We start from the raw sequence: 27,710 nt of genomic DNA on the forward strand, positions 1-27,710 counted from the left end.
GAGTTGAGAGCTTTGTCTGTGATACTTGCCTCCCCACACGGGCTACTCTTCTCTGCTTCATAATAAGTGTGCAAGTGGGAGTGGGTCTGACAGGCAGAATGCTGGAGGCACCGTTTTGTATTGTTTCCTTTTTGAAAAAAAGACCAAGGCAGAAATGACAAGAACCTCTGGCAGATGGGCAGCGGAGGTGGGTGTCTTTTGGAGTTGTAACAAAGACCTGAATCTTCCATTGGCCTCTTCCCAGGGAGCAGGTGTCCATGGGTGCTGGTGCTGGATCCCGCTGCCCAGGATGGGGTGGCCTTTGCACACAGGGGGTCTGTTCCCCCAGACTTGGTGGGGCTCACTCAAGGAGAGGGAGATGGAGCCAGCTTTTAATATATCAACTCAGGGATGGAAGCTGAAACAGGATATGAACTTTAGAAAGGTCTGGCAAGCTGTGCAAGGTCATCCTGGGAACTGGCAAGGGGAAAGTCAAAGGACAGTGGCCTCAGAGGTGGGAGTCTGTTCAAAAGGCAAGGCCTGACTCCTACTCTCAGGGATGGGTTCCACGGAATGCTGTTCGACTCCCAGCCTACACACAGGGCGTGAGGACCCTGGCCCCTGCCCTGGCCCTGGGTGCTGCTGTGGGTGTGGGCTGCTGGCACCACCCAGACTTCCCCGCAGAATGCAGTGCCACCATCTACTGGTCATTCACGGTCACTGCAGGCAAGACAGTGGCTTGGGTCCTGCTGTGGGGTGACCCTCAGTAATTGACAGGCACTTGGCACTACACTCCCTGGAGAGGATGAGGCCGGAGGAGAAGATCGCATAAGACAATAAAAATGGACATACTTTAGTAAGATGCCCTGAGGGGCAGGGAGGAGGGTGTGATTGGCAGTCCCCTTTTCCTCTGGGGCAGGGGGTGACACGGGCCTTTGCCTCGGTGACAAGTGCCATTGCATCTGCAGTGCACACACCAAGGCGGCTGATGGATGGACAGGGAGAGATTCCTCCTTCCACTCCCTTCCCCATTCTGCAGCCGTCCCCTGCCCCCCTCCTCTCCTTTGGTGATTCCAGCCCTGGCTAGCTGGAGGGGGTCCTACAGAGCAAGGACCAAGAGAGGAAGATGGAAGGAGCAGTCAGGTGCCTTGCCCTTGGCAAGACCTCTGACCTCTCAAAGGACTTTGCTTCTAAGATGGCAGGGAAGAGGGGAGTGCTTGTGTGCTAGAGATCAGGATATGAACTTTAGAAAGGTCTGGCGAGCTGTCCAAGGTGCTCAAGGTGAGCATCCAAAGGTGAGCATCCCTTCAGTGTGACCTGAGGGATGTGTGTAGTACACATTCCCAGACCCCACTCCAGGTCCATTGAGGCAGAATGACTCAGATGAGGTTGGGGACTCTGCAGGCTTCTCAGGCTCTGAACATGATTCCAGGAACAGAGGAGCTGCTTGGGATCTTCTTCTGTCACTCCTTCCATCCTCACATGACTTCGGCTTTGGATGTTTTAAATGACCTGCCACCTCCCACTACTCCTTTGGGTACAGGGTTTGGAAGAGGCTTGCACCACTTTGTACCTGCAGCCAGGGGGTTCCCCATGTTGATGATGGCGGAGGCCACCTAGAATTGGTCTGGTCCTACTTTGTCCCTTAATATCAGTGTGACCGTGGCATCCCTTTGTCCTCTGAGCCTCAGTGTGCTGTCATGCAGCATGCCCACAAGGCCATGTAAGCACATCTGCCAGCCTTGGACTCTGCCACTTGTCACTGCCACTGCCTCCCTCATCTGGTGCCTGAGGCCCTGCCTCCGTGAAGTGCTATGATGTGTCCTTTGAGTTAGGTGCAAATAAAAGCTAAGAATTCATTAACTTATGCCTTGTACTTTATATGCTTTTAGCATTTATGAACCTCATCCTTTTACTCTTACCTTTGCAAAACCCCTAAGAGGAGTTCCCCCTCATCCCATTTTGCTGGTGAGTAAATTGAGGCCAGAAAGAGAGAGACTGAGAGACTGAGAGAGAGAGAGGAAGAGAGAGAGAGACAGACAGACAGAGAGAGATGACTGTCCCAAGGGCACAAAGCCTTTTTGAGCAGGGCAGGTGGAAGGACTCAGACTTCGGCATGTGTCTGGATCCCTGGGCAGACTCTGTCTGACCCCGGAAGGCTGTTCCTGCCTCCCTTCATACATCTGGGACCCTGTGAGGCTGTTATTTTCACAGAACTCCCCAGAAAACACATTCCTTTTCAAGTATCTCTATCTTCCTTTGTGTCATTCGGGTCTCTGTTCACCTTGGCTTCCCCTTCCTCATCAGATCCGGACTGTGTCCCTGTCACCTCACACTGGGTTTTGCTTCCTGCCTCCTATTTCGCATTGTCTGAGAAGCCCTTGTTTTTTTTGTTTGCTTTGTTGACCCAACTCTCTGAGAGAGGGCACCCCCTTGCCTTAGTCCCCATCCTTGCCATGGCTGTTCCGGCCTTCAGGATGTGGCCTGGCCCTCCGCAGTGACAGGTGGAGGGGGAGGGGCAGGTGCCTTCCCTCTATAGAATTGGGAGGGACAGTTGGTTCCCCACTCCGCCCCGCACAGATCCCCCGAGTTCTTGTTGCAATATTGAAATACTCCTCATGGCAGCATGACTTGGTGAGCTCTGCTCTGTGCCTGGTCCCCTGCGAAGCCCTGACCCTGCCTTACTGCATCATGCATGGGCTCTGGAGCGAGTGGGCCTGGGGTCAGAGCCCTGGGGAGTTGCAGGCTCAGAAGTGGGGCCTTTCTCCTGGGTGGCACTTCTTGTCTTTGGTTCTGTGAGAGGCCTGCCTGCAGCGGTGGGCTCCCCTGTTGCTCCCCGCATGAGGGTGAAGAAGCTGGTCATAGGGCAGGGCCACACTCTGGGAATGTAGGGTGCCGGGCTACCTACTGCCGGGATCACCTTCCCCTCAGATCTCAACATTGTCTGCAGGACTCATCATTCTCTTGTATTTGGGCCTGTAGTAATATAGGTGCTTTATTACCTTGGCAATTTAAAGTGCCGGCCTGCAGAAGGCACCTCATTGTATGTTCAGGCCCTGGTGCCGTGGTGGGCACTTCATCTGGAATCCCCAGTAGGTGCATCAGTGCAGTTAGGAGGTGTGGCCCTGGGGGGTCACAGCCACAGCCACGGCCCCTGTGTGAGAAGTTTTGCAGACATCACGTGTGCATGCATGAGTGTGTGTGCTCGTGTATGGGTTCATGTGTGTGTGTTGGGGCAGCAGGGACGTGTTGACCCTTGATGGACTTTGGTGAGGTGGGAGAGCCTGGGAGGAGCCCTCAGAGGACCTTGGCCCTGAGGTCCCACTGCCCAGATACCTGCGGCAGGAGGGTTCTCCCACCAAAGCCAGAGGGGGTACCCCGAGAGGAATGTGGGTGGGCTGTGCTAGGAGAGAAGGCACGAGCCCATGTGGCTACTTGCCCTAATAATGGGATGAGAAATGCTTGATTTGAACATGTGTTGGGGGTTCTTGTGCTTTTCTTGGGTATCTCTTAAACACAGAAAGGGTGAGCCTATAAAGCTGCCAGGAAGCTAGGGTGCCCCATGGGCCCTCCAGTGTACCTTGCCCCAACCCCTGCCTCCCACCCCCCCACATCCCTCCCACCCCCAGCCCTCAGGCCCAAAGTTCGCTCCCCACTCAGGCCCTCAGACCCCCTTCTCGGATTCCTGTACCCAACCCTCCTTGACCTTTGCTGACTCCTAACCCTAGGCCATGGAGCACTTCATCTCTGCTATCACAGGCAACCTCCCCCAGGCCCAGCAATGTCAGCTGGGTGGGAAGAGCTTTCCCAGAGAAATGGATGCGGTGGGGAGACCATGGGGAGGGGCAGCTGTCCACTCCTCAGACACAGGCTCAATGTGGCTACCAAAGGAAAGGGGCCCTGCTTTCTCATGTCTCTCTGACCCAACCCACGGCTCTCGAAAGGACCCCTTCACTCACTTCTGTAGCAGGAGATGCTTCTTTCCTCCAGACACAGATATCGGAGTTGGGGCTGGGGGAGGGGCTTCAGGCTTGGGGAGAGGCTTTGCCAGCAGACTGTGGAGGTCACCAGGGTATCCATTGAGAGGGAATCAGTGGCTTCTGCAGACAGGGCTGGTATGCCGAGAGAGGAGGCCTGGGCCGTGGTTCCCTGAGGCTTTGGTAGAGGCTTCCAGAAGCATCATCCAAGATCCCTGGAGTAAATCACTGGAGCACCCAGGAGGAAGGGGTGCATCCTCTGAGTGCTGCTGGGGAGGCTGCCAGGGTCAGTGGGGAGAAAGGGAGGGCGTCTCCAGGGCAGCAGTTTCATGATGGGAGGCCCCCCACAGTTCTGTGGGGCAGGGCATGAGGCATCCTAAGTTGGGACCTGCCGGGGCCTGTTATTACTAACAGATTCCTTTCCAAAGTCAGAATATTTCGCCTTGTTCTAAAGCACTTTATAAAATTGGCTTTAGCGGGAGCTGTGGTGCAGGTGAGAAAGACACAGGAGTAGTTCCCCGTGCATGAGTCTGATGTGCGTGCCCCCGGGTACGGGTCTTGAGGCTGGCAGCTGAGGCCAGTGGCCACATACTAGGACCAGCTTTGGAGCTCTAACAGCAAGTCCACAGAGCTGGACTTGGTTGCGGTGAAAGCCTAATGCACAGGTTTCCTCTAGGCACCTCCCCTCATGCCATTTACTCCTGTGGCTTGAAGAGAACTAAGGTTTCAGAGAGCCATTTAGGAGGCTTGCCCTGAATCTAGTGTCATCGGCCTGGCATCAGGGAAGCTGCGGGGTCGCTTCTTGGGGTGACAGCCTGCTCACTGCAGGCCACTCACTAGGCTCCCAGTGCCCAAGCTGCCTGTGGGCCAGAGCCAGGGGCCCAGGCTTGGGGGGTCTGATGATGTGGGTGACAGAGACCAGCGAAACTTTCCTTGTGCCCTCACACACATACCACTGAACAGGGATGCTGTGTCCTGAGAGAATGAGAGGCCCCGTGAAGTTTGCAGCAGGGGAGGAAAAAAGATCAAATCTCCCATCTAGAAGGACCCTCTCATGGCAGCAGGGGGAGTGGTCTGTGGGTAGAAGATTCCCGTCTTAGTCCAGCCGCTATAACAAAGCACCAGAGACTGGGGAGTTGATAAACAACATACAGTTATTTCTCATACTTGTGGAGGACAGAGTCCCAGGCCGGGGCACCCACATGGTTGGATTCCGGTGACAGCCCCCCTCGGGGTTACAGACGGCCTTCTCTCTGTGTCCACATGTGGCAGGAAGCAGGCAGGGGGTGCCTGCTATAAGCAGGCAGAGGGTCCCTGCTGTAAGGGCACTGATCCCATTCCTGAGAGTCCCACCCTCCCGGCCTCCCAGATCACCTCCCAGAGGTCATACGTCTCATACCATCGCAGTGGAAGTTAGAGCTTTGACACAGGACTTTAGGAGGAACATGAACAGTCTGTTGCAGCTCACATGGGCCAATTGAAGGCTGTCCTCATGTCCAGGGTGGAGTGAGAGTGTGGTGGCTGAACCCGAGGAAGGTAGACACAGGATTGGTGTGGTAGCAAAGTGGACAGCACTTGGGGATGGGTTGGATTGGGGGGTGAAGACCTGTGTAGCTGGGAAGGTGGTGGTGTCTGAGATGAGGAGCCAGCTTCAGTGCCCAGATTGAGGTGGAGGAGGATCCAGGCTTTGCTTTGGGCTGTTGAGTATGTGGGTTTGGGGTTCAGAGAACTAAGTACCCATCACCAGCACCAAGTTCCCAGATTGTGAGCATTCAGTGGCCCCGTGGGGGAGGCCAAGCCTGCAGGGAACCAAGAAGGAACAGCCAGAGAGGGAGGAAGAGACCGAGTGACTGACCAGCTAGGAAGATGTATCTCAGGAAGGGGGGGCCATGGTGACCCGGTGACCACCAGGCGCCATGGACATGAGGGCACTGAGGTGATAACACATGGTGTTATCATTGGCGGCATGGGAGCAGGGAGCTAACAGCGAGGTGGGGATGTGCTGGGGAAGGGGTGACAGCCAAATAGGCAGTTCTTTCTGGACATTTGCCTTCTGGAAGGAGGAGGCAGGGGGCCCCACTGGAGTCAGGGATGTGGTGAAGGAGGGTTTTGAACCTGCCTGGAGATGCTGGAGGATATTTTAAAGCCATGGGAAGACCTAACTGATAGGACTTGGTCCAGAGAGGGATGGGATAGCAGGTGATCCTTGGTCCCTAGGGGGGACCCACCACTGCACAGAACAGTAGGATGGAGGCCTGCTCAGACAGACACCTGCCACATGGGGTGTGAAGGTGATGCTCTGCAGGTACAGCCAAGGGAGGGGCAGCTGGAAGTTCAAGAAAATGAGGAAAAATATGACATGGTGCTTGCACAGAGGGAGAGGGGGCACCTCTCAGAAGAACCTTTCAGGGTGGCCAACAAGTTTTGAGGACATCCTGGCCCATGAATTTGTAATGGAATCAACCTGCCTTGTTGGGTGACTCCAGCTCTTTCTAGCTGCAGGTACCTGGTAACAGGTGGTTGGTGTCGCACCACTTCCCTGGGGCTGACAGGTGGGGCATGGGGCAGGGAGTTGAGGGTGCTGGGCTCATGTTATGGAACTGGTAGACAGCAGCATCCAAGCTAGGCAAGTTGATGCTTTTAGAAGCAGAATGAGTCAGAGGTGAGAATATAGAACATCTGGCTGGGGGGAGGGATCAGGAGGGGACTGCTGGCCGTGGGGACCAGGGAGCCACAGGACCATTAGCCCTGTGGACACTGGACAGAGGAGGAGCCTGAGAGCCTGAGCCAAGGTCTCTCAGACGGAGGGTCTGGCCAGAGGTGGGCCGGGAGAGGGAAGAAGCAGTGACATGGTAGGGGGAGGTGGTGGGTCTCAGAGGAAGGCCGAGTGATGGTCCACAGGTTACAGATGATGGACCCTGGCCCAAATTCTCCAGCCACCCAGTTTCGTGTATAAAGTTTTACTGGAGCACAGTGGTGCCTACTCATAGAACAGATTGCTTGTGCCTGCTCTTGTCCTGTGGATGCAGAGGTGACTAATTGCACACAGACCCAAAGCCCAAGAGATTTTCCATCTAGCCCCTCGCAGAAAAGATTCGCTCATCTTCCCTACTGCTGCCTGCCCAGGCCAGGAGCCACTAGCCATGTGCGACTATTTCCATGTAGATTAATTTGATTTCATAAGATTTAAAAACTCATTTCCTCTTGCGAGAGCCACAGTTCAAGCACTCAAAAACCACATGTGGCTAGTGGTTCCCCTACTAAACGGCACCAAGATAGAACATTCTATATTCTGGCAGAGAGTCCCATCAACAGCACTGATCTAGAGGCAGCAGGTGGAGGTGTGTGGGATGGAGGGGGGACCCCACCTAGGTGTGTGATGGGGCCAGACCCCTGCAGCAGAGCAGTGGAGGAAGAGGCCCCAGAAGAACTGGAGTGTAGCGGGTCCTGAGTTTGGAGGGCTCTGGGGCGGCATGGGACTGGTGCCTAGTTTGGGAAAGTGCATCCCTGGGGTTGCAACACATGGTTGTCACCTTGGAGACTGAGGTGCCCCAAGTGACAGCTGCCCGAGGTCCAGGAGGTGTCCTCCTGAGCCATGCATGTGGACTTTTCTGGCCTGGATGTTGGTTTTGTGTAGGTACTTGCACCATGCACCGCTGTGCAGCAAGGAGGGAAGCAGACCGGCCTCCCTCTGCAGGCTGCAGGTGGGCGGTGGGTCAGCCCTCGTCTTACGTTCCCCTGAGGCCGTGTTCCTTTGTCCTCTGGGAAGATCCCAACTGTGCCCTCTTTAGTTCCAGGGCCCTGTGAACCAGAAGACCTCATTGATGGGATCATCTTTGCTGCCAACTATCTGGGGTCCACGCAGCTGCTCTCGGAACGTAACCCTTCCAAAAACATCAGAATGATGCAGGCACAGGAGGCCGTCAGCCGGGTCAAGGTACTGGTGGGCTCAGTGGAGCCCTGGTTCACTTTGTTGGGGGTGGCGGGATGCTGGAGTGGGAGAGAGGGACCCCAAAGCCCTCCACACAGAGCAGGAAGGCCTGGGGTGTCTGGCGAGGCCAAGGGCAGCATTGGCTTGTCTGGAAGAAATGCCGTGGCAGGGCTGGGGGGCAGATGCAGCTGGCTCCTTCATGAGGAAACACCACTCGGCCCCTGGAAACAGTTTTTAAAGGATGACTGTTCCACAGCATTCCACTCATAAAACATGTTGGGATGCATTCCCCAGGCACATTTTGATGATATGTGTATCGTTGGCACCACGGTGCTCTCAGAAAGTGGAAACAAAGAAATCTCATGTCATTTGAATTCATGACCTCGAGGAAAACTCTGCCATACATGCGGCTCTGGGTACATCCTGAGTCGCCTGGTTGTGAAAGGTGGGTGCATCTGGGCAGGGGGTGGATAAGGCCAAGTCAGCAAAACTAATGGGGTGGGGAGGGAAGGGCGTGGTGGTCCGAGGAGGTGCCCCCTCTGGGCAGGACGGGGTCTGTAGATGCTGCAAGCCCCCGTGGGGTGAGAAACCACATCAGGGGTCTCACCAGTGTCCTTACCATGCACTGACCTTCTTTATGGAGGTGCAGGGGCCTGGGCATGAGCCTATGGTGGACAGGGGAAGAGAAGTGCAGAGCCCTGGGCCCTCCTGCCCCAGACCCCAGTCCTGATCCTCTGCGGGCAGCGTCTTTTATCCCCGGTGATGCCCTCATAGATCTGGACGGTTGTTGGTGATGTGCAGCGCTCAGCGGACAGGTGCTGAGGCTTCTCGTGGCCAGCGTGAGCGCTCCCTGAAGTGACGACCACCCACCTGTCCTGCCTCTGGGCGGGGGAGCTTCCTCTAAGGGCCAGGCCATAGGACTGGGGTATTGGCAACAAGACCGAAATAATGTGGCTGCCCTACCTTCTTTTCCTTTCTTTCTTCTTTTATCTGTTTTTCTCTTCTCTTACATGCGGCTCAGAGGATGCAAAAGGCTGCTAAAATCAAGAAAAAAGCGGTGTGTGGGGCTGAGGGGTTTGCCTGTGTTTCTGTCCCGTGCAGTCTGGGGGATGGTCCTGTTGGTGGGAGCACACATCACGTGGCAAACAGCTTTTTCCTCTTCCGTTGGCAGATATATAGTAGGCTTTTGAACGAAACCGCAGATGCTTTTTTTTTTTTAAACTTTTAACCGCCCACTTACAGAAGAGCCTCATCATTGCCCTTTTTATAAGTCTCTTGGGTAGTCTCTCCTGTGCTAGAACGTGGTTAATGCCTCGATGTTAGTTTCATGCAGACGTTTCTACATGTGGCATTTGATACGACCATGTGACGCATTATTGCTTAGGCCTCCTGCACAAAGTTCATTAAATTGTTCTGATATTTAAAGACTTGTTAAGCTGATTTACTAAATCAGGATGAGAAGAAGGTCAGTTTGCCCATGGGATGCGTTCCCCACTGGGAAGAGTTGCTGCGGGGCATCTGGGTGGTGCATTTGGTTAGGCATCCGACTCTTGATTCCAGTTCGGGTCTTGATCTCAGGTTCCTAGTTCTGGCCTCAAATTGGGCTCCACGCCCAACGTGGAGTGTACTTAAAAAAAGGGGTGGGGGAAGAGTTTCTGGAGCAGGAACCAACTTAAAAAAAAAAAAAATCAAGTTGACCTCCAGTCATTTGTTTGTAAACCTGGTCATTTTGTAAATGCCAGGTCTTCCCGATACAGAAAACCTCAAATGGTTGGTGGTTGGAAGGGACTGATTTCGTGCAGGCTTGGTGCTTAAACAGCAAGAGATTTAATCTTCCATTCCTCTCCTAGAACACCATTTTCTGGCTGCGTGGCCAGAGAAGCCCATCTGGGCGCTCCCTTTCTCTTGCAGTGAGACTGCACTCCCTGTGACAGTTGCTCTTTGCCCAGTGCTTTCTCCTTGGATTCCTTGAGCTGGCGGAGACGGAGGAACTCACCCAACTCCCTCTACCCTAACGGCTTTCTGCTGGGTGCCTCCAGGCAGTGTAGATGGGCCTGGCTTTGCAGACCTGTAGTGAGGCTGTGCTTCCCTGTAAGGGAGAGGGCCCCCTTGCCTGCAGTTTGCCCAGCGTACCCCTGGGCTGCACAAGCTCTACGCAGCTATAGCAAGGCTCTGTCGTCCATGGCAGCCTGGTCCTCCAGGGTTGCCATCCAAAGAGCCCAAGGGGGCTGGGAGCAGGAGGATTCAGCTCAAAACAGCCTCTGCAGCCTGCTGAATCCCGCCACCTGCCAGTTATATCTGTAGAGAGTTATTCTTCCCTTCAGGCAGGGAAATGTCCAGGATCATTGCGGAGGGCCCCTTTCCTGGTCTGTTCACACTTGGCCAGGCGGGTCCTGATAGGACAGTGCTTCATGAGCCTGGGACCAGGAGTCAGCAGCATCCCCCGCATAGCTAACCCGCTGGTGGCTATGGGCTCATGGCCACCACCCCACCCCCCCGCATCCACAACATGCCCACCCTGTTGTCTGGTGGCCCTCTGTTGGATTCCTGCTATTGGCACTCTCACTTTCTTCCAGCAGAGAGGATGACGGGGCAAGCTTTGCTGTTTCCTGTTAATGACCAGGTTTTGGCTTCATCCATTCACCCTTGGTTTGAACTCGTTCAGCTCCACATTTGTCCCTCTTCTCCAAGCAAGTGTACAGCACTCAAATGTCCTCCAAAAATTGTCACTAAAACCAAGTCCACCTGCAACTAACTTCCTTCCTTCCTTCTCTTTTTTCTTTTCTCTTTTCTTTTCTTTTTTTTCTTTTCTCTTTCTCTTTTCTTTTCTTTTCTTTTCTTTTCTTTTCTTTTCTTTTCTTTTCTTTTCTTTCTTTTCTTTCTTTTCTTTCTCTTTTCTTTTTTGCTTCTGGCCCAATCTACTTTTTTCAGCAAGAGGGGTTTGAGGAACAGTCCCATAATATGTACCATTTAAAAGCATGTGGACATAGAATATAACCTGGTTTCTCAAATCAGAAAAAGTAGTTCTTCCACATCCCTGCGGAACTATTTTCAAGTGGATTGTTTGGAACTCTCTTCTCTTTAAGATCAGTTAAAGGCAGTGTCACCTCATGGTGGGCTGAAAGCCCAGAAGACCTTTTCCCCTGAACACTGGTCTAAAATCCAAATTTATCAATATTATACAATGGCTCTCTGCAACTCCCAGTTTCTTGAGGAGTTTTCAGCAGAGGGATTTTCGATTTTTTAGTGAGGAATTAAATCACAGTTTCTGCTCTTTTGAAGTGGAAGATATGCCTCTGTAGGCTCCCAGTGACCATAAAGAATTACTTACCCCAGTGGCTAAGCCGAAAGAATTTGTATTTCATTGCCATTGTGCAGTAGTAATTAGGATTCCCATTGATATAAAAACCAATGAAAGACTGTCCTGGTTTAGAGCAAACCCTGAATAAATAGTTCACTCAGCTTCTAGAACATTCCGTGTACACATAAGTAATGGCCATATGACAAACATACTCCAAGATCTGACAAAACAGGGGTGTTTGTGTCACAGCTTCTGGTTTCTCCTGCGTTGCTAGGAGGGCAGCACTGAGTCCAGTTGAGGTCTTGCTTCCCTTACCGGTTTTTGGAAGATCAGCATTAAGCCTGCTGGGGGTTGACATAACTGGGACTATTTAAATCAGAAGAGGATGCTGACAATCTAATCCAACTCCTTTGAAAATTTCTTCTGCATTTCCTGGGGATATTTGGAATCCCAAATCCGAGGAACGTATGTAGCCCGAGTACACAGACTGCCTTTGCCGAGTTTGATAAGGGTTGGCAGGCAGGCCTACTTTTTAGGGAATGGAGGGGGTGCGCTTTGGATGCTGGGACCCAAGACCCCAGGTGTCCAGCCCCCCTCCATGCTCAGGCTTCCGGAAGCTGTCTCCTCCCTCCTTCTTCACGCCCTGTGCAAACTGCCTTTAGAACTCACTTCGCTACAGATTGCGCTGGAAGACGGCATGCAATTTAGATTTCCCTTGGCTGCTCCAAGCTAGAGTAGCATTTCCCTCTAGGGGCACTCAGGGTCATTAGTAAAATTGTCAGGCCTTTGTTCAAATTAGTTTTTTTTTTTATTTGTGACAGTATCCACTGTCTTTTCTTAGAATTCAGAGGGGGATGCCCAGACCCTGACTGAGGTGGATCTCTTCATCTCCACCCAGAGGATCAAGGTCTTAAATGCGGACACACAGGTAAGTGTTTTAAAGACCATTGTTTAAAATCAGGTAATTCAACCCCTAGCTTCCCTCCTCGGGGACCAGAGGAGAACAAGGTCTGGCTGCAGGAGAACTTTCCCTCTGGGATGAGCTGAACGGCTATCCTCCCCAAGGATGGTTGCTCCGGACCCTGAGTCTTGGATGAGTTGAGCAAGCTGCAGGGAGCTGAGGAGCACCAGGCTGGGAAGAGACAAGGATGTGGTATAGGTCTGTTTCAGCTGAGATTAAGTAGGCAAAATGACAGGGAAAGAAAACAGGGAGTTAGAAGCTGTGTGTGTGCTCACCATCAGGATTCTAGGAGGGCCTTCCTGAAACCTCTGCATGCCAGGCCTGGGGGATGGAATGGGAGGGTGGAAATCCTGTGTGAGCTCTGGGCCCTCTGAGTGGGTGGTGCTCCAGCGGGGTGGCAGGGGATGCTGTCTTAAGATTTTCTACCTGTAAACCATGTGCCATGTGTCCAGCTTCTGCTCATTTCTCCTGGGCCTTAATCTGCTGCTGGTGGAGAAGACAGATTGTGAGGAGCAAGTGAACCATGCAAGATATAAAGGCCTGAAGCTGAGGAGAAAGAGGGCAGAGGTCAAGGGTACGGGGCAGATGGAAGGAGGAATTGGGAAGACCTCAGGCAGTGCCGTGTGCTGGAGGTTTGCTGAGTGAGAGAGAAGCCCCACTCACCCTGGGACTAGACCCCCCTATGGGCTGTTTGAGGGCCACCAGATGCCCGGGGAATGACCCCTTTGCTTCTTTGTCATCAGCCAGTCATTTTGTATGGTGACACTCCAGATGTGTGGATACCCTGTTCCCCAGCACCTGCTTTGCCTGCAGGTTTCAGCACCCAGTGAGTGTCTTGCTTGAGTTAGTTCCAGCATTGGAAGTGCAGAATGCTGATTTTCTACTTTGGCCACGCTCTCCACTTTTATGATCAGATCTTTCCCCACACAGAAGACCTTTTGTTTCTTTCTCTTTCTTTTCACTGTGGACTGGTAGATTTTTTTTAAGCTTGTGCTTTAATCATTATCCTCATTATTCTTTTTGATTCGGCCAGAGACCTTTAATCTGTGTCCTGTGTGATTTTGACATCTTCCCCTTAGTCTTTGATCATGTCCTTGCTTTCTGAAGTGGTGAGGTGTTCTGAGCTCTCCTTAGGCTGCTCCTGCCCCAGACCTCGAATTACCTGTTACTTCGAGGAGGCACACACAGTTCCCTTTAGTGGGGAATGGTATTACAGAAATAGACCTGGGTGCTGGCCATGCTCACTGTTGCAGGGGGTGGTCATAGGTCCTGGACCCTTGCAATGAAGAGAACTAGACAGCATATGTATTTTAAGAAGCCCAGAGTTCCTCCTTGTATCTGTGAGGAAGGTGGCTCTGCCCTGGTCATGTGGCCAGAAATCAGGAAATGCCGAAAAGCTGCCCTTGACAGTTCTCTTCCAAGTCCCCTTCCTGAAAAGTGGCTCTTGTGGTTGGAAACCACCCCCATAGCCTTGGCCAGAAAACAGATCAACTCCTGGAGGACAGACAAGGAATAATACCTGCTGTAAAAATGGATTCTGTGATAAAGAAAGGGGGCTTCAGAGGTTGCAGCAGCAGCCAATTTTCTTTTGTGGAAAAGGCACAAAGGCATAAAAGACCAGCTGATTAGTTTCTCAGAGCCTTTGTATGCAGCCTTGTTAGGTAGGGGTCATAGGCAAGACACTCAGTGGAGATTCCTGTCAGACAACAAAAGCCTTCAAGGGTAATGGACCTGCCAGGAGCCGAGGGAATTGAATAGCTCCAGAGGCCCATCGATCAGTCAGGGGAGCTGCCTCAGTGTCCCCTGACCAGGGCCCATGCTGCTTGGGATCCCAGAAGAACCCATCTGTGGAAACAGTTGGCCTCGAAGCCTTCCTCATCTGCTAGGGAGAAGCACATGCCTTGCAGGGAAGGGACCCTTCTCCAGAGCTACAGACTGTCTCTGATCAGGTGGGGACGGGTGTCACCACCTGCCAGTGTTCCTGTCTTCCTTCCACTCTGACATGTGCCTCTGAGAAGTGGGAGGGTGCTGTAGAGCAAAGTCAGATTTACCTTGGCACTGTTTGCTAGAGCACCAATTCTCAACTGGGATGATTTTGTCTCCCACGGGGACATTTGGCAAAAGCTAGAAATATTTCTGGCTGTCACAACTTAGGAAGGGGGCAATGCTACCCGCATCTAGTGGGTAGAGGCCAGAGCTGCTGCTAACCATCCTACAGAGTCCAGGACAGCCCTTCGCGATAAAGAATGACCCACCCCACACATCGTTATCGTCAAGGCTGAGGAATCCCAAACCTGAGAGTTTTTTACTAGTGGGTTCTTCCTAACATTTCCTAACATGGACCCGCCCCCCTCCTGACAGGAGACCATGATGGACCACGCCTTGCGCACCATCTCCTACATAGCAGACATTGGCAACATCGTGGTGCTGATGGCCAGGCGCCGCATGCCCCGGTCAGCCTCGCAGGACTGCATCGAGACCACCCCTGGGGCCCAAGAGGGGAAGAAGCAGTACAAGATGATCTGCCATGTGTTCGAGTCTGAGGACGTAAGTGACCACGCAGGCATGCCAGCTCTCCCATTGGCCCGACTTCCCAAGGGCTCTGGCATCCCCGGCTCTTTGGGAACCGTGTCTCAGGTAGAGAAGTCCTGTGCACCGTCAGTGATGTTTCCAGGGGAATCAGTGGGGTTGTTTTCTAACCCTCAAGAGTTTGCAGAGACAGTGAATGCACTTTCACTTCACTTTGTGAGGTAAGTTCCTTTAGGGCAGTTGATAAATTGAACTATAGTTAAATAGGCTTGGGGCGCTATCTGCAGAAATCCTTTAACACAGCCTTTTTTCTCCTAAAACAAAATACTCCCTGGCTTGTCTGTGGTTAGGTGCACATTTTCAGATGCCAGGCTTGTGTACGGGGAGGCGACATCTGTGCCCGAGGAGCAGTTCTGCTTTTGCTCATGGCTATTCCACATTGTAATTCTGGAGTTTATGATAATTCAGACTCACTAAAAGACCACGAAACCTTTGGCCCTTTCCTGCAGTGGGATAAGAGCATCTTTCCCAGCCCGGAATTGGGAGAAAGGGATCAGGGAGGGGGGTGGGGGCAAGAGGTGAACACTGGGGACAGCGGCCCAGGTCTCTCTCCTGCCCCCTGGCGGGCAGATCTTGTGGCTGTTGCCAAAGTATAATTTTTAAAAAGCAGTTTCTTCTGTGAATATTTAGAAAGGGGCATTCTTGTTCTAGGTGAACTTGCAGGTCAGGGACCTGAAGCAGAAGGAACTGACCCCCAGATTTTTATATTTGAAGACAGGGCTGAAGGGTGGAGGCAGTCCTCTTTTTGCTAAAAAGTTGAAGTCATCTAGAAGTGCTTTGAAGTGATGGTCTGTTGATTGGAGAAGAAATTTAAACGCAAGCCCACTGGTGCACACAGATTCTTTTCACCACAATGCAGAGATCTGTGGGCACCTGGATGGGGACATCTGTGTGATTCAGGGCCTAAGGATATCTTAGAGACCAGGTTGGGGGAGATGGGCCCTTGGAAGGGCTGTGAGTGAAGGGCAGGGTAAAGCCATTGGCACAGGGTGAGCAGAGAAGTCATAATGGGGAGGCATAATGGGGATCTGAGATGCCAGCCCCAGGGATGGCTGGGGGCCTTAGGTTAGAGTTGGGGGTGCTGTTGTCAGGGGTGCTGACCATGGTGCTGACCCTGGTGTTCTCAGTGCAGGGGGAAGATAAGGCTGAAGGCAGGACGAAGTGGGCGTGAGTGGGACTCTAAGTGGTCCTCAAAGGAGTGAGGGAAGGATCCACCCGGTGGAGTGTGGGGGGACACTCAGCATCTGCCCAGAGCATAGCATCTGGATGGTGGCTCCCTCCAGGGGGCTGTGGGGGACAAGTAAGGGATTTGAGGATCTGATGACAGCGGAGTGGAACACCTGGAAGGTGGCATTACAGATACCAAGGCTCTTTCTGAGACTCAGTTTCCCTCTATAAAATGGAGCTGAGGCACTGCAGGGATGAGGCCAGGGTAGATGAGCCACACAGGTAATAATAACACACAGGTGTGATAGCCTCCTCACCTCCTGCAGGAGGCCAACTCTGAGCACCAAGCTGCCAATGCCAGCTCCTCTCTGAGCCCCCTGCACTCCCACTTGTCTGCATAGGGGCTCCTGGCCTCACAGCATTGAGCACCCACAGGCCCTGGCTGTGACTTGGGGAGCAGGGAAGCCTTGCCTGCGGTGCTCCCCATGGGCTCCCCCAGACCAACTGGGAGGGACACCAGGACACAGGCGGCTGGGGAAATAGGAGACTGCCATCAGCAGTCAGTGGGGAGATGCCAAGGGCTCCTGGATTGCACCCAGAGGAACCCTGGCAGGGTGGGGCGCCCAGGCAGACCCCTAGACAGAGTCCCAGAATGTTGGACAGCGCTGCCAGGCTATCCATGCAGCGGTGGAGGGAGTGATACTCCCAGAACCCTTCCCTGCCAGGGGACCACAGTCCAGTGGGGACAGACCCGGAGACCTGGGAGCAGATGGCGGCAAGCCCTGGGATGTCCCAGGCTCCCATCCCCACCACACTCACCCTCTACCTTCTTTTGGCCTCTTCCCCAGGCCTGACTCCTAGCTTCAAACAGAGCCCTGGCTGCTGGTTCCCAGTGCACCATCTCTGGGCTCCCCACCCTCCACTCCACACCTGTCCAGGTCAGGGTGTCACCTGGCCATCTCTGGCCAGTCCACCCTGAGCAGTGCTGCCAAAATGCCAAGATACTGGTCTTGGGAGTGAGCAGGGCTTATTTCTGCCAAGTATATATCAGCCTGTCCCTCATGTAAACTGTTCCTGGGCCCAGTGTGGGAGGGCAGTTCAATCTAGAATCCATACCTATTTCAGGAAAGCCTTCCACGCTCTGGCTCTGGCTCTGCCTTTATTATCTGGCCCCGCCCGCTTTGTTACAGAGGCATGTTCATTTGTAGCACTTAAATATGCAGTACGTAGGAGGAAGGGATTTAGCATTTAGGTCAAATCCTTTGTTTTCACCATTTTCTGGTCCTTAGCTTTGCTGGAGGCAGCCATGCAGAAGGCCCATTTGGTGGCCAGTGGGAGGCAGGTGGAGGCTCCTGCGGTCAGGGCTGGGTGGGGGAAGGCATTGCTGGGGGCCAAGCCCCTGGGAGCCCCATTGTTCTTGCTGGCCACACTGTTGCCAGTGCTTGGTGTCCCTCCAGGAGCTCGGGGCCTTAGCTCTTGCCACCCTGCAGTCCCCTGTCTGCACACTGGCTGGTGATGGACGAAGCCTGGCAGTAACTTTTCCATGTCCAAGACTCTGCAGTGTCAGAAATTCGTTAATGTCCATGCAGACAGTTCCCTGCAGTAGAAAGAAGTACTCTGCTCTGTGGAGTCTGTGCTGGGGTCCCAGGTCTTGTACTTCTGACCTGTCTCAGCTGGGAACAGCCACAACTCCCCACAAGAACAGCTGGACACATACCTTGTCTCCCCCGTTGACATTGGGTTTTGTTGCTACAGAGACATAAATGTTGGGGAAGCAACTAAGAGTCTCTGTGACCCTCCTCAGAGAACACAACTCAGGTCGATTTTTGCAATAAGATGGGTGGAAAGGAAACCTGGTAAAGTCATTTAAAGCCACAAAAGGATATTTAGCAAATAATTTGTGATATTCCCCAACTTTATTTGGAATGGTGCTTTGTCCTGGGTGGTCCAGGATGTAAATGGCTCAGATGGGAACAGCCAGGACTGAGCCCTGATGGGGATGAGGCAGCAGAGAGGCTTGGCCCATGGCAGGTGACTAAACGGTGCAGGTAGTAAGACGTCTGTCACCGGATGAGAGCCTGTAGCTTCACTCTTGCTTGTTGAGCCCAGGCAAGGGCCCAGTCCAGGCTTATGTGTGTGCCCTGCAGCCAGCCCGCGGCCCCTCCTCTCCAGGCTGCGTGGTGCCTGTGCTTCTGTGCTGGTCTCTAGTGGCTTCTCCCTGCCTGCAGGCCCAGCTGATCGCACAGTCCATCGGCCAGGCCTTCAGTGTGGCTTACCAGGAGTTCCTGCGGGCCAACGGCATAAATCCCGAAGACCTGAGCCAGAAAGAGTACAGTGACATCATCAACACCCAGGAGATGTACAACGATGACCTCATCCACTTCTCCAACTCTGAGAACTGCAAGGAGGTGAGCCACATGCACCCTGGGTGGGCCATGGGGATGCCATGGGGATGCCACCATGCTGTAGTAGCCTCTGCCACCCATGCTGAGCTCCTGCAGAGCCAGAGCTGCCTGGTGATGCCCCAGAGCACTCTTGGTGAGAGCACTGGAGAGTGAGCCCTCCAAGGGCCCTCGCACACAAATCCACATCCTCACAGCAGAATGAAGGGCGGTACATTTGCTCCTGCCTTGAGAGCTGAGCACTTGTGTGTGAAATGAGGTGGTGTTGTAACAAAGGAACTGATTACGATCTGTCTTAATGACCTTGAAAATGTGCCTTTTAATGCTGCTATTATCATTTACTGGAGCTCAGCACCCAGGAGGTGTTTCTGAAAAGGATATGAGAAGCATCTTTAAGATCGGGGAGCTTGGGTGTGCTGCCCAGGGGAGTTTCAAAGCTGCCAGTGGTGGAGGCCCTCCCTCACATGGTTCAGTGTGTGCTGCTCAGGGATCTTTAGAAAGTCCTCTGTGTCCTAACATGGGAGCAGATACCCTGGGGACCACCCATACCCTGACTAGTTGTAAAGAAGTAAAGGAAGGAATGATCAGACTGCTTGTTGAATGAATGAATGAATGAATGAATGATCCTGGCTTCTTGCTGAATGAATGACAGGCAGCTTTCCGAGAGAGTGTCCCTTGGGGTGGACAGAAGGTAGACCTTTTCTAGATACGAGCAGGAGCTGGGGGCAGAATTGAGCCCTGGAATCTAACACTCTTCTCGCTTCCGTGGGTTGTGGGAGGTGAGCAGAGCAGGAGACAGGACGCGGGAGCCACGCTTGGGCCTGGGGGCATCCCTGCCAGGCATGGATGGGAGGGAGTTCGAGGGCTTGGAGCCAGAGCTGGGCGAGGCCGGGGGTAGGTGCGCAGGTGTCCAGGCCCCTATCACGGGCACCCTTCACTGCTCATTTCCTTGCAGCTGCAGCTGGAGAAGCACAAGGGCGAGATCCTGGGCGTGGTGGTGGTGGAGTCAGGCTGGGGTTCCATCCTGCCCACGGTGATCCTGGCGAACATGATGAATGGCGGCCCGGCGGCCCGCTCAGGGAAGCTGAGCATTGGGGACCAGATCATGTCCATCAACGGCACCAGCCTGGTGGGGCTGCCCCTCGCCACCTGCCAGGGCATCATCAAGGTACGCACGCAGGGCCCCTGCCTACTTTTATTCTTGCCGCATTGTCTTTTCCCCCTTGACACATGAGGAAACGGGTCCAGAGAGACCCAAAACTGTACTGTAGCACCGCAGTCAGAGAAGGCCCTGGGCTGCCCTTGGGGGTTTCACAAATGTTGGTTCCGAGTGACATAGATGCGCAGGTGCAGGGTGACCTGGTTCACATGGGACTTTCCCAGGTTAGCTCCCGAGGGTCCTACTTCTGGGCACACCAGGAGGGTTGGTCACCCTGCATGGGTCTGAGAGCAGGGAGGCTGCTCTGACGGTGTGACCCCTGAGCTTGCAGCTTTGGGAGATAACTGAGCTGCTGGTCCCTGCTGGGAGCGGGGTGGGGGGTCTTCACACCTGGTTGTTCCAGGTCTAGAAGAGCCTTAGGGCACTAAGATCAGAGACGCCATTCGGGAGGCCTAGCACAACAGTGCCTTTGCTCTGTCCAGGGTCTCCAGACAGCGTGCTCTGTCTGCTTGTGGATAGTCCTGAGGCCTTCTGTCTGCAATCTGTCCCCAGCCCTCTGTGGCTTGTTCCCTCCTCACCCAGTATGGTCTCGCTGCTAGAGGACACACTTGTGTCCTCCCTTGTCTGCTTGAGAAGTGAAAGGCATTCTTGGGGCCATAGCATCCCATGAGCCAGCTCTCAGCGCCAGCCCAGCAGAGCATCTGCCTGATGGGTGAGCACCTGGGCAGAGAGAGGGTAGAGGAGGCAAAGGCCTCAGCCTGTAGAACCAGAGGCTTGGTCTGCCAGGAGCCTCCCTCCGAGGGCTGAAGTGCCTAGGGCACTTGGTCACCCAGGCTCTGATGGGCCAGAGGAACAAGATGGAACTAGAGCCCCTTGCCCCCTCCTCCCCCGGAACCTAATCTCACAACCGTGGCCTGAGGCACCTGCTGACAGTCACAGCCTCCCCAGGGCCTGAGGTGGCCCTTGGCTCCAGCTGGCTAGTCTCTCTATGGACAATAGACCCTCCTGCTTACAGATTGTCACTGAACCCTTCACTCCCTGTCCCCACCCCTGCCATTGACATGTTTTGTTTTGAGGAGGGCTCCCCCACGGTCCTTCCAAACAAGGTGCTCCTCCTGCATTCAATGCAGGGATGACCCCTCCCATGACCCTGTGAGGGTGACCCTGCTGCCGTCCCATTGGTCATACACCATAGTGTGCTGGCTTGGCCCCTCTGGCTCTAGGAATAGCCTGTTTTCACCTGGGTCCGACAGCACACCAGAGCATAGTGGGCCATGGTGCTGGCTCCCACCTGCAGTAGCTGGCAATCTCTGGGTCACATGGAGGATTGTGGAAGCCGAGAGGCGGCTAACCTGCCAGACTCATTCCCCTGCACTCAGGGCCTCCACCCTGCCTGCTGGTGCAGCCTCGGACTGGGCCTATGAGAGCCTGCTCAAAGGTGGCATCTAAGGCTCCCGTGGCCCCTGCCCCATTCTGCAGGGTCTGAAGAACCAGACTCAGGTGAAGCTCAACATCGTCAGCTGTCCACCTGTCACCACAGTCCTCATCAAGCGGCCCGACCTCAAGTACCAACTGGGCTTCAGCGTACAGAACGGGATCGTGAGTCTGCCCTCTCCGCCTTGGCCACCTCCCCTGTGCATGCGTGGACCTGAATGCAGGGGGCTGGGGGTGGCAGCTCTCCACCCACCCTGCTCCCTAGGCCCCTTCTGTCTGTAGGCATGGGCCCCAGCTGGTGGGCACAGCTGCCAGTAGCCAGGCCACACCAGGCAGGAGCTTTTGGCAGCTCCTGGCGCAGGCCTGGGTAGGAGGGAGGGCTGGCATGCAGCCAGGGAATGTCCCTGTGATGTCTATTACTGGCAAACACCTGCCTTGGAGGAGAGGCAGGTTTTTCTAACTACTGCAATCTGGACACATCCAGCCAATGGCAACATCCGACTCTCTGTGTTCAACAAACATATATTCACTCATTCATTCACCCGTTCAGAGCCATGTGTGAAGTGCTTGCACTGTGTCAGGCACTGAGGAAGTGGGAGGGCTTCCAGGAGGAGGTGATTCTGGGCTTGAGTGAGCCTTGGTCTGCCCAGACATCTGTGCCTGTTCCTCAGGCCAAAGCTCTTCATTCAGAGTTCTTGCCTTTTCTTTGACTGAGTTTTTGGCTGGAATGAATGAATCTGTTTCTTGGTGTTTCCTTGTGCAAAGGTCCCAGCAGGCAAAAACATGGCCACAGATGAAGGACAGAAGAGGCGAGTCCAGTCATTTCCAGATTGCTTAGGCCAGCCTTGAGTAGTAAAGAACTGAGGAAGAGATTGTACAGTAGGTGGGAGTAGTGTTAGGTAAGGGGTGGGGATATGTATTAGCCTGCCCGTGAGAAGAGAGGAAACACAATGGGAGAACATTCTAGAAAGACAACTACAAATGAGTCAGAATTATCCCTGTTGCTCTCTGGTGCAGAAGTATAGAGAGGTACATGGAGCTGGGAGAGTCACAGGGCCATTTCCATCCTTCTCATGTTAGTGCCCCTTGCTGCTATAACAAATATTCTCCGAATCTCAGCATACAAAGAGTTGGTTTCTCATTCAGTGGGTTTTTCCCACTGTGGGAGGGGCCTTTGCTCCACAGGGCCACTCAGGGGCCCAGGCATGTCCTCAGCTGGGTTTTGGAGGCCCCCCACTGGCTGCTCTGTCTGGCTGGCAGCTGGAGAAAGATAGGGACATAGGTGTGACCCTTGCCATTTCTGGCCAAATCTCACTGGCCAGACAGAGCTCAGTCACATGCCCCACAAAACACAGGGCAGGCTGGGAAGATGGCCATCTGGTGCCCATGACAAAGAGGGAAGGGGTATGGGGGCATTTAGCCTGTGTGACCAGTTGGCCAAAGCTGTGTGACCCTGGGCTGGTCACTTAACCTCTCTGGACTCTCCTTAAAATGTGGTTATGAAGATAAACTAAGAAAATCCATAAAGTAAATCAAGACATTTAAAGAAGGCCCCCTGGGGCACAGATTCTGCAGAGGAGATAGGCCCCTTGGTACTTGCAGCCAGGCAAGGGGTCATCTGCATCGCCTTTGGGACTTCTGTCCAGGTCAGTACATCTGTCCCAGGAGGTGGATAGCTGGTGGTCTGGCCTGGCCCTGCCCTGCCAGGCCCTCTGTATATGTGGGTGCCCTGGGCACAAGAAGCTGCCCTAACAGCTCTGCAAAACCCCCCCAGGGTCTCTGCCTGCACCCGCTGTGAGCACTGTGTAGAGGCCCCTGCTCAGGGAGGGGCTGACAGAGGCCTCTGACCTGCCACTGACATGGCAAGCCCTCACACGGGGCCTGCCTGGGAGCCGTACTGCTCCAGAAGTGCCTCCCTCCCAGGCTCCTGGGTGGTGGCTAGGAGGACTGCCTGTTCTTGGGGACTGTGAGCCCAGGACAAGCCTGATGGCCGCCCCCTCCCCAAACACCTTCCTCTCTTCAGCTTGTGTAATTACGCGGGCACAAAGAGGAGCGTGGGTCCTGGTGAGGAGGCAGCTGCCACACAGAGAGATTTAGTAACTTGCCCCGGGTCACACAGCTAGCCAGGCCATCTGGGACTATAGGAGAGAAGGCAGGGGGCAGAGGGCTGGGGGCAAGAAGAGACAAGGAAGGGGCCGGGCTCTGGTTTGTGTTTGATTGGGGCTAAATCAAGGCAAATGGGAGAGGAAGCGGATGCAGTGGTGAGGACAGGTTGGGGGGTTTGAGGTGAAGCGTGAGCCTTCCTTCTCAGAGGTGGGGAGGGGAGGCAGCCGGGAAGAAGGCAGGGTGACTGGTGGGGGGGCTGTCCTGGGGAGGTGGAGGGGGTGGTCTCTGCAGGGGGAGGGGCACGCCACATCCATGTGGGTGGCTGGGAGGCCGAGGGCAGTGAGGAGGGCAGAGGGCTTCTCTGAGGTTTGGGAGGTGTGGGGCTAGAGGTAGCAGCAGATCTAGGCTTTGGGGGTCTTGGAGCTGGGGGGAAGATCACCCCCAGTGCTGAGGACAGCTTTGCCAGGGCCGCCCATCCCAGTCACAGATGCACAGACAAGAGTGCTGTCCTCTTCTTGCCACGTTGGCCACTGCTCCAGGGGCTGAGTCCAGGGTGTGTGTGAAGCTCGGTGCCTGGGGGCGACACTGAGGATGAGAAGCAGTGGGGTGGCTGATGCCAGAGAGGTGGGGGCTGTGGTGGCTCATGAGGACTTCCTTCCGAGTATGCGGCAGCTTGCCCTCAGAGTACCAGGGAGCGTTTTAGATAAAGCAAGTGAATCTGCGTGGTTGCTCCTGTCATGACCTGGGAAATGGGCTGCAGGCGGCTGTACAAATCAGCCCCACATCTCCTCCTGGCCTTGCAGCAGTGACCCTCAGGTCAGCAGTGCTTGCAGTGTCTTCCTGCACCTGCTCCATGAGTAGCACACCTATGCCATGGGCAGGTGTGGGTGTAGGAGCTGGCTGTCCAGGTTCAGCACCCCCTACCCCCACCCAGACACTCAGAGGCCCTTCTACTCAGACAGCTGCCACCACCAGCACTGCTCAGGCCATGTCCCATCATCCGTGGTGGTTGATGAATGCCACAGGCTCCCTTGCTCAGCTGAGGCCTTGTTGGAGGAGTATATTTGGGAGAACGTTCAGGAGGCCTGAGGATGCTGGCTCTTCCTGACCAAGAGCTTGCTCTGAGGACAGAAGAGTCAGGCTTTGCCTCTCACAGCATGATCAGATTGGACCTGGACTTCTAGCCCACCCTGCCTCTCCAGAGGGGCCTGGCCTGGTGACCGTCCCTTCCTCTGTGGTCTCCTGCTGCCTTGCAGTGGTGGAGCTCTCCCCAGGCTGGCACCTCTTTCATGACCTCTGGCCTCCTGGTCCCCAGTGCCAGCGAGGCCCTCAGAGGTCCCTTCTCCCCTCACCAAGCCCCACCTGGAGTCCCCCTACACCAAGCCCCTAGCTGGCCTGGGGCAGCCACAAGGCAGCCTGTGTCCTCCAAGCAAAATAGGCTGCAGTGCAGGAGCCCCTCCACCTCCACACCACCTGACCACAGCAGGGGTGGGTGGTGACGGGATGCCTGGCTAGGAAATGGCATTAGTTAGCTCCTGTGCACACCCACGGTGGTTTTCTGCGTGATTACTACAGAAGGCTTTGCTGTGGCGGGCGGCAGCTATTACTGTGCAGGATAAGTGCTTAGATGAGAGAAGTCCCAGCACCGGGGCGTTGAAGGAGATCGGGGTGCTGTCACATGAGAGGGAAGGGTCCTCTGCACACCTGTCAGAGTGTACATTCACGTCTGTGTGTACACATGGGTGTGTGCACAGGAAAGGTGCTAGCGCTGGTGCTGGCCTCCTCCTGGAGCTTGGCACAACCTGTCTTTTCTCCAAAATGAGAGGCCCCATGTGGCTAAGAAGCTGTATTATGTTCTGGAATCAGCCTTACCCACCCTCTTTTCTTTCAGCCCCAGCTCTCGACTCGGACATCTGTTTTTTCTTTTGTTTGTTTGAATTGTGGTAAAATCGATTAACATAACATTTACCATCTTACCCATTTTCAAGTGTTCAGTACGTTCACACTGTTGTGCAACCAGTCTCGAGAAGTCTCATGGTACAAAAGGGGAACTCTGTACTCATACAAACTGACTCCCCATTCCTCTCTCCTAAGCCCAGCTTCTGGCAGCCACCGTTGTACCTGCTGTCTCATGAACTTGACTTTTCTAGGTACCTTGTAGAGATAAGTAGAATCAGACAGTACCTGCCCTTTGGTGACTGGGTTAGTTAACTCCCAGCATGATGCCCTCAAGGCTTATCCACCTTGTAGCCTGTGCCAGAATTTCATTCCTTTTCAGGGCTAATACTCCCTTGTGTGACTAGACCACATTGCATGTATCTGTTCATCCATCAGTGGACATTGGGTTGCCTCCACCTCTTGATTATTGTGAATCCTGCTGCTGTGAATAGTCTGTCTAGTTTCATTATTGCACATGCTCTGAGGCCCCCTGGCCCATCTGTCTGGGGTGATCCATTCTAGGAACCAAGAAATGAAGGCCACCCCACGGGTAAGCTCTTCCCACAAACCTAGGGTATCCCTGTGCAGCTGGTGTCTGCCAGGCTGGTCCAGTTAGGGACCATGTTCTGTTACCATTTCATGGAGGACTAAGGAGCAGGGAGGTCACATAACTTGCCCCCAGGCTCCCAGCTGGGAAGGTGCAGAGCAGGGATTGATTGTGCCTGAGGCCAGCTGTCGTGAAGAGCATGCCCACACTCTCATTGCCCATCATCAGGTTGTTACCCTGGCCCTGTGTGCAGATGGGCGAGGGTGTGCATAGACTTGGCAGCATTTGTGAGCAGTGCAGAGGCCGAAAAGTCTGTATTTAGGGCTCAGAGCATTAGTAACTCCTGTAAGTGTACACGGGGCCCTGATCGTGGCTTTGGTGGTGAGCCTGCCAGTTTCTCTCCTCCCTAAGACTGCAGGGATTGCTGTGCCTACCAGTGAGGGTGTCCCACGTGACCAAGTTCCCCTGAATCCCCTGGAAAAGTTTGCTGGCATCTGAGTTTGTCTTGCACAACTGCTTTTTCCATTTTCAGCTTCATTACACCCAAAGCACAAGGCATTAGTTTGCAGCCAGGTCCCGGATGACCCAGTTAGCACTATTTCTAAATGGATCCTTCCTCTCTCTTTCCACAACACCATTCAAGAAATCAAGACGTCTTCCGCTGGGAGACACCAGCCTTCCCCCCGCAGAAATGTACCCCCTGAAATTGGAATACACCCTGGTTCCTGTGGGCATGCATCATTTGGGAAGGCCAGGGCCTGTGTGTGTGTGTGTGTGTACTCGTGTACACATGCACATGGCTTTCTCATCGGTATGTCCTGCTCCTCTTCTTTCCTCTTCGCCTGCCTGCCCCCTGGATTCCAGCTGGAGTCTCCTGCCAGGGTCCAGGTCCATGCTCCTGCCAATTCCCTCTAAAGGTGCAAAGCCATTGTCTCCCGTTCCCTCTTCACTTTCTTTCCCTGAATCTCCATTGCTAGGGAGGAAGGTGCCACCAGGGGTGTAACCAAGATTGCACCTTCTGTGGAGTGTGCCAGCTTCTGGCACTTACTTGGTCAGGCCAGGAAGTGAGCCAGGTCATCCTGAAGCACCTTCCTCAGGATCTTCACAGACCCAGTTACAACAGGCGCAAAAATGCCCTTACATCATCTGAGGGGAGATAAAAACTAGAAGTTACTCCTTAATTCATGTATGGAGAATTGGGGCCATCGTCTTCTCTTTCTCTGCCTACCTCCTGGTTGAGCCCTGTCCGACTCAAGGGATCACAGTCCTAAACTGTGATCAGCTCTGCCGGGGGAGTCCAGTTGGCTGGGCAGTAGTGGTGTGGAACCATGACATCAGTCTGTGTATATGTGTTCTACCAGAAAGACAGAGACCCTGAGGACTGGGAGGGACCCACATGGTTGGTTTAGAAAGGCCTGTGGCATCAGTGACAAGGCAAGATCCACAGAACACATGACAGATGGGATCCTGCATGTGGTGCCAAGGTCAGCCTATGGCCAGTGGCCTTCTAAGCCTGTCTCAGCCTTAAAAACTTGCCATGCCAGGATCTGAGGGAGAGAAGTGGGGTGGGGGCTGGGGGCAGGGCTGTCCCGTCTAAGGGGAGAGTCATCCCCCAGCAGCCTTGGAAATCAGAGGCCCCAGCTTAATGAGCAGGCCTGGCCATGGTGGGATCAGGGGTGGCTCTGACACAGGCAGGGGTCGCTGGGGTGAGGGCAGGAGGGTGTTCACCACAAGACAGAGTCCTGGATAATGTAGAGCCTTGCCATGGAATGAGAACAGTGAGGTGGGAGGAAGGGCTTGGCTGGTCCTGCGTGTTATTTCTACTTGTAGGTAGGCCAACCCTTGACCTCTTCAGGTGCTGATCAGAATAACCCTTCCTGGTTCTGTTGGGGTCCCCTGCCTTTTCAAGTGTGAAGATGCCTTAAAAAGTGACCAAATCCTCACTGAGACAAGAGCTGTATTGGTAATGTTTCTGGATTGAGGAAACCATAAGCACAGAGGCCCCCATGAATTCAGTGAGGCCTTTAGATGATGTGGGCTGGTTCCTGGGTGGGCCTTCTCCTGACTGGCTCTGGGCTGGGCCTTCCCTGCTCTCAAGCATGGCTGGTGGGGTGCAGCCTTCCAGGGCTGCTGAGCAGAGGCTGAGGAAGAGGCATCTGGGGTCAGGTGCCAGGGGAGTGGGGAGCAGACGGGAGAGACCTCCAGCAGTGGAGGCTGCA

General features: G+C 54.1%; 1 protein-coding gene across 5 annotated transcripts in view; it reads left to right on the plus strand.

Moving 5' to 3' along the window:
* APBA2 (amyloid beta precursor protein binding family A member 2) overlaps positions 1-27,710 on the plus strand; it is a 188,000-nt gene that overhangs the window by 155,704 nt on the left and 4,586 nt on the right. For 4 of the 5 annotated variants that reach the window (XM_038532619.1, XM_038532620.1, XM_038532616.1 and 1 more), the window contains 7 exons: positions 7,748-7,893; positions 8,909-8,944; positions 12,030-12,116; positions 14,511-14,696; positions 18,134-18,313; positions 19,263-19,475; positions 20,946-21,065. In XM_038532619.1, coding sequence (XP_038388547.1) covers positions 7,748-7,893; positions 8,909-8,944; positions 12,030-12,116; positions 14,511-14,696; positions 18,134-18,313; positions 19,263-19,475; positions 20,946-21,065 — 968 coding nt within the window. The remainder of the gene's footprint in view (positions 1-7,747; positions 7,894-8,908; positions 8,945-12,029; positions 12,117-14,510; positions 14,697-18,133; positions 18,314-19,262; positions 19,476-20,945; positions 21,066-27,710) is intronic. The other variant, XM_038532617.1, reaches the window with a different exon arrangement.

Source organism: Canis lupus, chromosome 3 (genome assembly GCF_011100685.1).
Source record: "Canis lupus familiaris isolate Mischka breed German Shepherd chromosome 3, alternate assembly UU_Cfam_GSD_1.0, whole genome shotgun sequence".
NCBI classification, from domain to species: domain Eukaryota; kingdom Metazoa; phylum Chordata; class Mammalia; order Carnivora; family Canidae; genus Canis; species Canis lupus.